Genomic DNA, 12,768 nt, shown 5'->3' on the forward strand with positions numbered 1-12,768 from the left:
TAATTTAGACTTTGAAAAAAATTATCATTTTAGTTGTAAAATAACGTTTATTTCCATTGGCAGCCTAGCTTATTAATATAATCTCGGAAGTGATAGTTTGGGTCAGAGGGAATCGGGGATTAGGTTACTTTTAGCTTTTAAAATTCAATCAATCATTTTATTTTTCGTCAAATTAAGCGAAAATTAAGCGAAAATTAAGCAGACGAGTAGATGGTGTGTTCAAGCAACTGAAGAATAAAAATTGCTTCAACTCTGTACATCAGTGGATGGGAAAAATTCCCATCCCGGGCAAGAGCCCGGTTTCTGATGGCCATAGCACTAAGAAAAAGCCTTGATGATTAGCCCGAGTTTGTACAGCATGAATGCACAACAATGGTAATCTTTGGAAGATGTGATGACAATACTGCTCGTTGCAAGATGGAATCTTCTCTGTTACATCGACAGTGATATACGGAAAAAGATGCCAATGCTATCCAATAGATAGTAGTGCTGACCCCTCTTGATCCAAAGCTTAAGGCTTAGTGGCGCTATGGTGGTGACTCTTCCATCCAGTAACCGGTTCCAGTCTTTTATCTTTAAAATATATAAAAGCGATCTGCAGTGATTGCAGTAAATATCCGAAATTGTGGAATTTGGTGTTGAAAACTTACAAGTTACTTAATAAGTAAACAGATAGACATATAATTTTCTTAGCTCGATTCGAAATTTTCCAATACCATCGTCTTATCAAAGTGCTTTATCAAAAGGTACTTGTCGTGCGCAAGTTGGATGCTTACTGCTTATGTCTACAATTTGACAACAAAAAATTTGGTTGCATGTGGTTGAGAAAAGCTTTAATTATTTTGAAGTTAAAAAAAAGATACAGCAAGTGAATGTGTATTAAAAATTCAGTGAAACCTCGTGAATAAGATTGCAGTTGCAGTATTACTAAATGTTGCCTTCACTCAATAACAGAATGTGACTTAAAGCCAGAAAACATCCATTAGTGGAATACAATTGAAAATATATACATTATGTAGAGAAGAACAAGTGTATAGTGCAACAAAACATATGAAAGTGCTTGATGCTGGAGTGCAGATTTACACAGTGGATAATTACAATTGTCACATAGTGTCATAGAAGTTTGATGATGAAGCAAAATAACTTTTTAACGTTTTATAAAAAATTGTCTTATTTTCAAAAAGTTTAAAATCATTAGGCAGAGAATTCCAAATTTTTGGTCCCATATATCGAATAGTTTGTTGGGTTAAGGATTTACTGTAGAAGGGAAGGCAAAAATTGTTTTGATTTCTTAGCGAATTGACATATCTCCATGAATTTATTTGGAAAAAATCTAAAAATAATGCAGGAAGCAATTGATGCTTGGCTTTGAACATGGTGGTGCATATTTCACTTTCAAATAAGCTATTTATTGATAGAACATTGCAGTCCTTCAAGGGATTTGAATAAATTTTGGTTTTATAATCACATATTAGCTCGGCATACTTGTTACATATTTTCTGAATATGTTTCAAATTTAGCCTATACTTTGGCAAAATTAGTGCCCACGTTACGTTTTAAGATGAAAATTGAGCATACATTTTAATTCACAGACTAGGCCGTTTACCTGGGTAATAAAATATCAATTTGCATAAACGTCAGCTGGAAAAAAGATGCTACCTTACATGAAATGTATATATACTGTAGATTAGTCCGTAGGCTGTACATGAAGCTTATTTGTGTCTAGTATACAAGTGCACAACCACAGGATATTTAGTATACAAGTGCACACTTTGTATACTAGACCCCAGCTACTCAAATTGTGACGTTATCTCACTCATCTGGTTATGCACTTATATACTAAACCCCCTTATTTTAATGTATGTAAAGTTTATGCATACATATGTATGGCACTTATCGTATGATAAATTGTAGATTTAAACATTTCTTGTTAGATTGCAAAATGGGTAGGAATCTTGATTTGGTTAATAAAATAAATCTGGTGTTTTATATTTCGGAAACCTTCACCTGGAAAGTGAAGTGCTTTGGAACGTATTAATACTAACTATATTAGTCAAATATTGGTTAGATTTAACCATTTTTAAAGCAAAATCATAGAATTATGTCTCGGCACCGCAATGTACGAAATGCAAAAAATTATGACTATGATGATGATTATGACATATATGGACATTCTTATGATGATGACTATTGTGTGTCACCTGGGACATTGCAGCAATATTCATACTCTCGCTCTAGTGGGCGAGGTGTTCAGTTTGGTTCGTACATGCCATCAGAAGATACTGTAGAAGAGGAAGTTGGTGAAGAAGAGAAAAGTTATCATCGAAAAGAATATCAGGAGGACACAATGGTGAACCACCATAAAAGTGTCATCGGTACACGTGCCATTGAGAAATTAAATGGTTGCTTAGAATTAATGAGGAATGTTGTTGGAGAAAATTATGCTGAATCAGAAATGAAAGACGCAGCAATTAATTGCAACTTCGATTGTGAACAAGCAATCAATTATCTTTTGAACTCAGCTCATAGAGCTCATACTTTTTCAAACGATGATTCATCGTCAAATCAAAGTCATGTAACAACAACTACCTCGTCAACATGCAAATTGATGTCAGATGCAGTACCCATGCCACAGCGGACACACAGACGTGGACGAAGGTCAAAGCAGGTATATTAAACCCTAGAATCAAATTTCTATATATATAATTATCTTTTTCACTTTCCTTGTTGTGGCAACAAGGAGAAAAATGAATAAAATTATCACTTATCTGTAAAGATTTCCAACAACTTGTCACAAGCACTCCCTAGCTTACGAACAAATTCTAAACTTCATATAAATAAACTGTATACAGTATATTCTGTTCCAAATGACTATAGTTTCTACAGGCTGTTGTAAATCGATAGTTCTTATGTGGGATGTGTAAAATTGTTCATTCGGTGTGGAAAACTGTATACCAGACATTCACGTTTTCTGCATAGGCCTACTCGTTTATTTAGCTCATTCGAAAGACATTTAAACACAAAATGTTCATGTCTGATTTTACGGTTCATTGATGATGACCTTGAAGCAGCACAAATTTCATTGTCCAATAATAGGCCTGAAAAAGATGGCCATGTTATGTTTTTATTACATGTTTGTGTTGCTTCATTAGATGTGCACATAAAAACTGATCACTATTTAAATACATCGCATTTGCCAATGTTTGCAAGTGCAGAGCATGTTGTCCATATCTCTAATTTTAGGGTATTGGCAGGGCTATTTTTATTTTGACGTATAAAAATTTTCTTTGATTTTACTTCTATTAAATTTTGACATTTTTGAACCTAACAAAATTAATTTGTTTGCGAATTATGTGGTAAATGTGAAATTAGGAGTATTATAATTTGTTCATAAATTGTTTAAATTGAGTAAAAAATTAACAAAAGGACATTTGTGGTAAAAGTTATTGTAATCCAAGTGGGCATTGTGACAGTTTTTCTTCCTTCACATGCTGATATGATTCAGTTAGGATGCTTTCCTTCCACATGCATTTACAAGCAAAATTGCTTTTTATTCACTTGCATAAAAATGTTATGAAAATTGAAAATGTTGATAAGGTTTGACTTCATTTTGACCTGTTAAATTCCAGAGAATGCATCCTGAGCAGCTAAAAACAATGTCACTATCTAATTTCTGGTAGAAAAGTTCCGTTGCAAACATTTGACTTTGTTAACTTCTGTGGGCCCTGGATATTGGGTGTTCATAAGTCGGGTAGTGCTTGTATACATACATGCACTACACTACCCGTAATATAACGTAATGGCCTAACAAAGGTTCTGTTTTTATACATATAGTTTGGATTACTTAGAATTTGTCTTTCTCATAATTATATTTTAGGGTGATACCAGCACTACTCTTGATACCATATCAAAGCCTAAAACTGATCCTGTTGATTTGGTTATTACAAAAATGACCAAAGCTGCAAACACTTCACTGGCACCTGCGAAAACTGGATTTTGCATTACTGGCTCACCAGATTCCAGCAATTCAGCATGTCAATTAGCGGTACATAATGTACAAAATGGCACTGTGTTGACAATTGATAGTTCTATGAACAAAGACAAGCAACTGGAAAAAGCGAAATGCAATCTAAGTTCAAAATCAGATTTGGTTTCAACACCAAAACGCAGAGTAGATGGTAATGAAAGTGCACCATCAACTCCTGGAAAACAAGTCAAGAATTTAATTAACTATACGGTAAGGTTCACATTTAAATTTTTACATATGTTTCACGGCATTTTGATAGACTCCTAGACGTTGTTTTGTTACATTGTGCACAGGAGGAATATTCTAAAAGAATGAAAGATGAAAAGCAGCAGATAAGTATGGTTGTAATAGGTCACGTTGATGCAGGAAAGTCGACTATGATGGGCCATTTGCTTTTTCAAAAGGGGGTTATTTCAAAACGTCTTATCCACAAATATGAACAGGTATAAATGCATTTTAATGCATAATCATTATTGTTATTATTATGAACATCTATGCAGTTCAAAAGTTAGGTTGTAGTGAATCCTTTAAAGATATTATATGCAAATAGTCTGTTAATAGTTGTTGGAGTGTGACCAAAGGCTTGATGGTATGTTTGACATTCGTCACATATCTTGTGATTTATTAGCAATAAAATAACAAGTAAAGTAAATGTTTATTTTTGTGCTAATAAACGGATATTGTAGGAATCTCGTAAACAAGGAAAAGCATCATTTGCTTATGCTTGGGTCTTGGATGAAACTGGGGAAGAAAGAGCACGTGGTGTTACGATGGATGTTGCTCATAATTATTTTGAAACAAGCAACCGAATTGTTACTTTAATGGATGCTCCAGGACATAGAGATTTTATACCCAACATGATATCAGGTTTAAACAAAGCATGGTTAAATAGTTTTTTGTTTGATACAAACTATTAACTTTAATGCATGCCGATAGTAAATCATTTTGAACATAGTGGAAGCCAGTTAACTAAAATCTGAACGAACTCTTTAATTTACTTGGGTTATTCAAAGTTGATCGATTACATAACAATGAATGTTATCAGAATTCTATAAGTTACCATGAATTATGCAAAATTTTAAGGTAACTAGCTTTCGCTAATTCACCGCATGCAAAATGGGCAAGTGTTTTGACATAATACTTACAATATTTTTTGTTATGTTGTTTTACAATGATTGCTCGCTTCAGGTGCGTCACAAGCAGATGTTGCTGTGCTTGTAGTTGGAGCAAGCACAAATGAATTTGAGGCTGGTTTTGGAATTGGAGGTCAGACACGTGAACATGCGCTACTTGTGCGGTCACTTGGTGTGGTGCAACTTGCTGTTGCTGTTAACAAGCTTGATACAGTTGACTGGTCTAAGAAAAGGTACTGACTACTGAAGCATATTTACTGATTTTATATTTGTGTTCACTACATCTTGATAATCCTGATGAAATATTTTGAAGATGTTATTATTACATGAATGTCTGAGCAGATTTGATGAAATAGTTGAAAAGCTTAAGCAGTTTTTAAAACAAGCTGGTTTTCGTGAAAGCGATGTCACGTATGTGCCTGTAAGTGGACTGTTGGGTGAAAATCTTGCTGAACAAGCCAAAAATGCAACATTGTGCTCTTGGTATAAAGGACCTTGTTTGTTGGAGGTACCCGGCATGGAAAACATTTGTGTTAACTCTGCAGTTAATGACCAAAATAATGTTTGTAGTTTGTGAAAGAAAAGTGCAACCAATCCTTATTGGTCTATATACTCATATTTGCATTTTTTGCAATAGGTCATAGATAGATTTCGTCCTCCTACTCGTCCTGTGGACTATGCACTTCGATTCTGTGTTAATGATGTTTATCGTGGTCAAGGAAGTGGAATATATATTTCGGGAAAAATCGAATCTGGTGGTGTCTGCCCTGGAACAAAAGTATGCTTACATTTTCTACAATTCAAGTTTGTTAACCATTTAATTACAGAGTTATCTGGGGCTCAATAATTAATTTTACTTGCCACATAGTATTTTTACCTTGACCGGTCAGATTAACTTTCATTAAAGAAGAGTTGGCTTAACGAACTTTAAATCTATTGCATGAAATTTTTTCTTTCCAGGTTTATCCTAGATAAAGCATTTAAAAACTTTGAGTTTTGTTAAAAACTCAATTGACATATCTTGTAGGTTGAAGTAATGCCTGCCAGTGAACGTGGCTTAGTTAAAGGAGTAGAAGTTGGCGACGAGCGAAATAGAAGCAATTTTGCTCTTGCTGGTGAGCACGCGACGCTTATTTTAACTGGTATCGATGCAATGAAAGTTACCAACGGAAGTGTTATATGTGATGCTGACAATCCCATTCGTGCAGTCACACGCTTACAAGCCAGGTACCAATGGCATTTCTGATTGTGCAAGAGAAGTTAAATATGCCTTAAAATTAGAATTTGTGTTTTGAAGGATTGTAGTTTTTAATATTGAAGTTCCCATCACTCGTGGATTTCCTGTAGAACTGCATTATAAAGCAGTGTCTGAGCCTGCTGTAATTCGAAGAATTCACTCTCAACTTCACAAAAGCACAGGAGAGGTTATAGCTAAGAAACCCAAAGTTTTATTAAAGGTGAGCTTAGCAATGTATTTTATCAATATATTGCTGTGTAACTCACTAACCAGATAAAAAAATATTCTGTTGTTGGAGTGGGCTATATTTAAGGCAGATTTTTTGGAGTATTAAAAATAATTTTTGTGCTTTTAAATGAAGGGTCATAATGCACTGGTAGAAGTGGAAGTGACAAGGCCAGTATGCTTAGAGGAATATGCAGCTTTGAAGGAACTTGGACGTTTTACGCTAAGATATGGTGGATCCACCATAGCTGCATGTGTTGTCATGAAATTGTTGTAATATTTTTATTGGTGAATTGAAAGCAATTACTTAGGTGTCAGCGCTTGCAGATAATTTTGCTGTCAAGGCTACTTTTGGAACGATTAGATTACCCCCAACATACTGAAATTAATGTTTCAATATCTCGTTTGTTTTTTACCTGTTTATAGTGGTTTTCAACGTGAACTAACGTTTGGTCATTTCTTAAAATAAGAGAAATTTGGAACCTAACTTTTTAATGCAAGTAGGCTGATTTTGCTTTGCATACCATATTGTTAACCAAGCTTCCATAGACTTTTCAATTCGTCTTTAGTAAGATTCACCTCTGAAATTAAAAATATTGCATACTGCAATGTTTTATTTTTATTAGAAAATTTTCTAAACTGTGCAATACTTTTGTGCTAGGTGCTTGGATGGATAAAGCTTTACTGTGTTTCAAATTCAGTTGACACTGAAGTAAATATCTGCCATGACTTGTATGGTTTCCATTCTGTGAACTCTTCTGTAACTTACCTTTTTATTGTTGAACAATTAATTAATTATTAACAAAGATAAAATCTTAAATTTATTCCAATTTCCAGTTTAGATCATTTCTATTTGTTTGTGGTATTGCTTTGTGTTGCACCTGGCAAAAAGCTTACAACCATGGTGGTAGTACACTCGCATGTCTAAAATATTGTATAAATTGGACCTATATATGTAAAACAAGGCAGGGCTGTTGGTTTGAAGTCGTATTGTTATACCTATTTGCAGGTTTAATGGCAATACAAAAGTACTGTGTATAGTACTATCCAAAGTGTTCAGAATGTGGGACTGCGTGGTTTCACAACTCTCCTGAAGGACGTACAATCATTCACAAAACTCATGACTAGGTATTCAATTCTGTGCAGGAGAAAACGAAATAAGGTTTTGTCAGCAAAGGCATAAATAACATTTTCTGTATTTTCCATTAATGCAAGAAAATATGCCGTTGGCGTAACATTTTATTTTACAGTTCATAACGTTGAAATATCATGTTAAAAATGCAGCGAACCTACAGTTGCTGATATCATAACCCTTAATCACACTTCCATACTGATTCTATACAGTTGCTGATTCATTCTAGATTTACACGCTCCAATTACGCGATCAACTTGCTAATTTATCATACCATATTCTTTAATTAGTGATTAAAATTGCTTAATAATATAGGCATGTATTCTTTGTTGTTGGAAGTTGCAACTATGATGACGTTAAGCAAGAGACACCTTTGCTGTAAATGGCTTGAATCATCATGTATTTGCGCTTGGCACGAATTCCTTGCACAGTAAACACTGAGTACTGATGAAATACACTCCAACAGTTCAAAAATTTTTTTCTCAACATCAGTTCAATTTTTAGACCATAACTTCATCCCACTTCCACGTAAGCTGTAAATAAATTTGCTACAGTACATACAATAAAACAGAGCAAAAGCTACAGCTATAAACTATACTGCATATGATTGTTTACTTGTACAACCAAACAGTAGTTTGTTGGGGTGGCCACGACAATATGCTCGTAGGCCAAATTGGTTGTGTTGCAATTAAACTTTTGCTTGTTTTAGAAAATAGGTCTAAATATCATTTGCTACCAAAAAATTGCTATAAAACTAATATGGATACAAGTGAGCACAGTTCAATGAAATCACTTGAGATAATTCATTAAAGGCGAAAGACATAATTAACATGGTACCCTTTCACTTTTGACTTCTTTGGTTTAAATTCGAATCCGGCTGATGGTGCAGGGTGTTGGTTGCCAGCCGTACGCAAGTCGGATGCAACATCAAGGTCATGACCACTTGCTTTTTTGATAGTACTTTTTATATTTTCCACCTAATAAAAAACACATGTATTTCTCTGAGGAAATATCAGAACAATATCCAAAATATATGTTTGTTTTTTTTTAAATTCATTAAATTTTAGGGCTAAGTTGCTTAGTGTATTTGTATGCTTAATTTAACATGCTCAATCCTATTGCAATATTATTGTATTAAAATAAGGAAAAGGAACATAAAATAAGTACAAGGCAAATATAGGTATTTGCATAAACAGGGATAGCTGCTAGAGCTTGTATGGATTAACATGGCTGGCAATTACGCTAAGCCATTTTGGATTTATGTTCCGTCACAATAGAAATGAGTACACTATACAAAAAAGCACACATATTTTAATATAGTATCATACATCGCACAATATTGATTTGTCAGCGGGCAATGCAAAAAACTTATCCAGCGTGGTTTGGCCAAACGGCAAAGGTACTGCTGCATTTCTGCACTGTATCAATTGACATACATTAGCTTTTGAATCGATTGAGATTACGTTAAATTTTTTTCACAGAAATCATTCTGAAACAGATTAATAAAGTGAATTTCGGATTTATTAACCGGCTATTTTTCAATGCAAAAATTCCGTCCCAAAGCAAATTGGATTCAATACACGGATGGATTTATCAAGCGGATTCTACTGCATTATTAAAAATCAGGCAGGGAATGCTTACAAAAAGAAAAGTATGCATGGTATAAGAAAGAAAAGAAACCATTATTTGATGCAGGTTTGCTAGTACCGGTACCTCATTATTTATTTGAGCTTTTTTTAAAATGTCCTCATTAAGAAAAGTGTTTGCACTTAACACTTGAGTTTCAATGCTCCGTAGCATAGTTTCACAGCTGGAACACCTAAGGATCAACATTAAAAAATAACGTCAATTGGAAACAACACGACAGCATTTAAGAAACAGCTTATATTTTAGTATCAATTTTATAACAGCATACAAAGTATATTTATATTAGTTGTATACATAATGTTTTAAAACTGCAATTGTTTTAGTGTGAACATACCAGGAAGATAAAGTGTCCACAATGTAGTTAACATCATTTGGTGTCAAATCCCTTCCTATTGTCCAATCTACTTCGAGTCTTCATGTAAAATGTCTTAGCTTAGCCCACATAGTAGTACATTAGGTGTCATCATTTAAGCACATTTTGCATAAACATTCATGTAATATATGAGTTATAAATATACAGTAAAAATATACCTTGAGTTTTGTTGGTCTAATCTACCACGGATAATATCTGCATATATTGCAGAAATCAACAAATCCTCTAATTCACGTATATTCTTCAAGTTCAGTTGTTCCAATAATAACGTATAAGGAATGTACTGCATATTTAAATATATTTTAATGCAAATTTGCATGTATTACGAGTTTTTAGGAATGTACACTTTATTGCTTAAATCAGCGTGGTCCAACTACTTTTGACTTAAGGGCCACTTTACAAAAACGTGACAACTTGCGGGCCATTTCCAATAAAATGATAGTGAGTGCGTAATCGAAATTGTTAAACAATAGCAAATAGAAATTTATTGCAAATCTCTATCAGTGAGATTCCTGTGGTCGAGGTTTCTCTGATACTATCGTTTCTGCATCAATTCCAGTGTTAGTGGTAGCAAGTCGGAGACTATCTTCCAGTGTTTCGTCTATCAGTAACTAGTAGCCTACCTAGTAGAACGAGTTTGTTCATTCACATCTATAATGCCCACTATTATGACGTAACAGACAAATGGATGATGCGATGCAATGATGCTGTCGCAATTATTGGATTATGCCAAATTTCTGACTGTTGCACAATAGCCAGTATTAGGGTTCCAATTTAAAAGATACATAACATGAAAACAGTGGAATATTTAAAGGAAACAAAAACGTCCGGAACACTAGGTACATACCAGCCTTTAAGAAGCCCAGTTGTACTGATGAGACCTGATAGGTTGAAACAGTATAGGCCCTGCTGTCTACAACTTTGAATTAAATTTTTGACACTTTTTATCCAAATGCTATACTTGTTCTAATTGAAATAAATTAAATCAATACTGTGAAAGCTCGCGGGCCGCAAAAATTTTATCCGCGGGCCGCATGCGGTTGGACCACGCTGGCTTAAATGATAAGATCTGTGTAGATAGCGGTGTATTTAGGATTGTGCTGAGGGAAGGCCAAAAGTTTTAAAAGTTGGGTGCAAAATTTTTATGTTTTCCCACTTGTGCAAAATATACAAAATTTTTGGGTAAGTATGCCTTAAAACCCGTTTTATAACGCCTTGAAATGAAATGTTGTAAAATAGCTGCCAATTTATGATGTACACTTATGAAACGCATTGCACAACGATTTTGGGATGTCGTACACCCGCCTATTATATGTTTTCTTACAAGTTATAGCTAACAAGTAGACAAAAAGTAATGTGATAGATGAAAATGAATAATGACGTAAAAAAGTTTTGGTTTGTGAGGGGGCCCATGGCCCAATCCCCCCCCCAAATATGCTAGTGTGTGTAGATTATGGTATTGCATCTAAAAGCATCCAAACCTTTATGTTGCTAACTGAATTGTTTGTAATTTTACAAAACTGACTAATTATTACTTGCATCAAAATAAAGCGTTTTTCACATACAAATGGAAACATGTTTTGCCTGCGGTGTCTTAGAAACCAATAACTTTAACATTTTTTCATCATAACATACCTTAGACTTTGCTGCCAGGCTGACAATTGTCAAACACTTGAGCTTTTTTGACATAGCATCTGAGAGTGGTGGGAGATCAGATGCATGAGCCGTATAATCTTGAAATATTCCGTAGGCAAATATATTAAGGAGCTTAAAAATCTTGCTTCCATCTTGGTCATCTTTCAACTGTAAAAACACAGTTAACATTAAATAATACCTAACAACTGCATAATAAAATAATTGAAATTTTTTTAATGTAATATAAATTAATTTAATTTTGTCCAGTAAATACTTTGGTCTAAAATATCATATTACGTATACATAGAATAATTTTGTAAACAATAAGAGAAGGTAAACATCATAAACAGTAAAATATGCGAGTGCAAAGGTAAAAACTGCAAAATATAAAACTTTGCTATATAACACGTTTCAAAAACTGACGGCAAATGAATGTGAAAATACCTCCTGAACACATGGAAGGTCTAATAATTCTCCGAAAACGTAGACTCCGCTTGCTTCAAGAACTTGCTTAATAAGTTCTCTTAAAGCAGCTCCTCTTGTATTTTTTGCTAGCACTAAAAACGGTTCAAGATGCTGATTAGCATTTACTGCATTAGCTAAGCTGCTTTGAGCATCTGTTTCCATAGCCTATCTTCCAACCACTATAACTATAACAAATAACGTATTACGGCATTAAAATGTGAAACTGCAGAAATTCAAAGTAAACAGAAGTCATATAAACATTATTTTTTCCTGTTTATTTCACTGTAAGTAAATCATACAATTAAAAATAGAAGTTTGGTTTGAACGAGCTTAAAAAATAATAATTTTAGCTATTTAAGGTTTAATCAGGGCAGCAAAGTCGATCGATTTTCAAGTGAGTTTGAGTTCTGCATTTTGAATTACTTAAGTTCGAATTCAGAAAGATTTTTGAATTCCGAGTTCTGCATTTCAATTATTCGAGTTCAGCGGTATCATTAAGCTCGACTTCAAATTTTTCTGATCGATTTTGGGAGTTTATTATAATTTCAAGCTGCAAACTTAACAAAGTTTTTATTGTAATGCATATAATAAACCACCAAAGCACAAATGTATGCTATATTAAACCTAAAAGTAGAAACAGTTGGTGATTTTTCCAAAACTAAATGGAATTGTTTATCTAAAAATTCAAGATACAATAGAACTTATTGAGAACGGCTTTGAATATATATTCATTGATAATGTTGGTCCGTCTATGAAGTCACTTTTTATTGAAATTGATTATAAGCAAAACAAGGTGCGAATGACCGATTCAAATTTCGCTTGAACTGGTGTGCCATATAAATACTTTGCCCCAAGGCAAAAACCTTCGGGCAAAGCTTACTGAATGTTACATTG

General features: G+C 33.9%; 2 protein-coding genes across 2 annotated transcripts; one reads left to right on the forward strand and one right to left on the reverse strand.

Moving 5' to 3' along the window:
• The first annotated feature begins 1,857 nt into the window (after nt 1–1,857).
• On the forward strand, nt 1,858–7,674 carry LOC143448868 (HBS1-like protein). Its single transcript, XM_076948787.1, has 10 exons — nt 1,858–2,668; nt 3,878–4,237; nt 4,321–4,470; nt 4,714–4,894; nt 5,216–5,393; nt 5,503–5,668; nt 5,798–5,938; nt 6,188–6,387; nt 6,458–6,617; nt 6,759–7,674. Exons 1-10 carry the CDS (start codon nt 2,102–2,104, stop codon nt 6,897–6,899), a joined length of 2,244 nt encoding a protein of 747 aa, XP_076804902.1. The 5' UTR covers nt 1,858–2,101; the 3' UTR covers nt 6,900–7,674.
• Nucleotides 7,675–7,843: 169 nt separating this feature from the next.
• On the reverse strand, nt 7,844–12,106 carry LOC143448869 (COP9 signalosome complex subunit 7a-like). Its single transcript, XM_076948788.1, has 7 exons — nt 11,854–12,106; nt 11,410–11,577; nt 9,933–10,057; nt 9,736–9,813; nt 9,468–9,573; nt 8,592–8,731; nt 7,844–8,287 (listed from the first exon to the last, which is right to left on the reverse strand). Exons 1-7 carry the CDS (start codon nt 12,034–12,036, stop codon nt 8,248–8,250), a joined length of 840 nt encoding a protein of 279 aa, XP_076804903.1. The 5' UTR covers nt 12,037–12,106; the 3' UTR covers nt 7,844–8,247.
• Between the last annotated feature and the right edge of the window lie 662 nt (nt 12,107–12,768).

This window comes from Clavelina lepadiformis, chromosome 3, assembly GCF_947623445.1.
Source record: "Clavelina lepadiformis chromosome 3, kaClaLepa1.1, whole genome shotgun sequence".
Taxonomy (NCBI): domain Eukaryota; kingdom Metazoa; phylum Chordata; class Ascidiacea; order Aplousobranchia; family Clavelinidae; genus Clavelina; species Clavelina lepadiformis.

Bases quoted from the DNA above. Each gene is read 5' to 3' on its own strand.
- LOC143448869 (XM_076948788.1), bottom strand. From the start codon at position 12,036: ATGGAAACAGATGCTCAAAGCAGCTTAGCTAATGCAGTAAATGCTAAT. The intron at 11,578-11,853 runs GTATTTTCACAT...GTGTTTTTACAG, and splicing joins ACCTTCCATGTGTTCAGGAG to TTGAAAGATGACCAAGATGG. The intron at 8,732-9,467 runs GTACCGGTACTA...GTTTTTTATTAG, and splicing joins AAGCTCAAATAAATAATGAG to GTGGAAAATATAAAAAGTAC.
- LOC143448868 (XM_076948787.1), top strand. From the start codon at position 2,102: ATGTCTCGGCACCGCAATGTACGAAATGCAAAAAATTATGACTATGAT. The intron at 4,238-4,320 runs GTAAGGTTCACA...CATTGTGCACAG, and splicing joins AGAATTTAATTAACTATACG to GAGGAATATTCTAAAAGAAT. The intron at 5,394-5,502 runs GTACTGACTACT...ATGTCTGAGCAG, and splicing joins GTTGACTGGTCTAAGAAAAG to ATTTGATGAAATAGTTGAAA.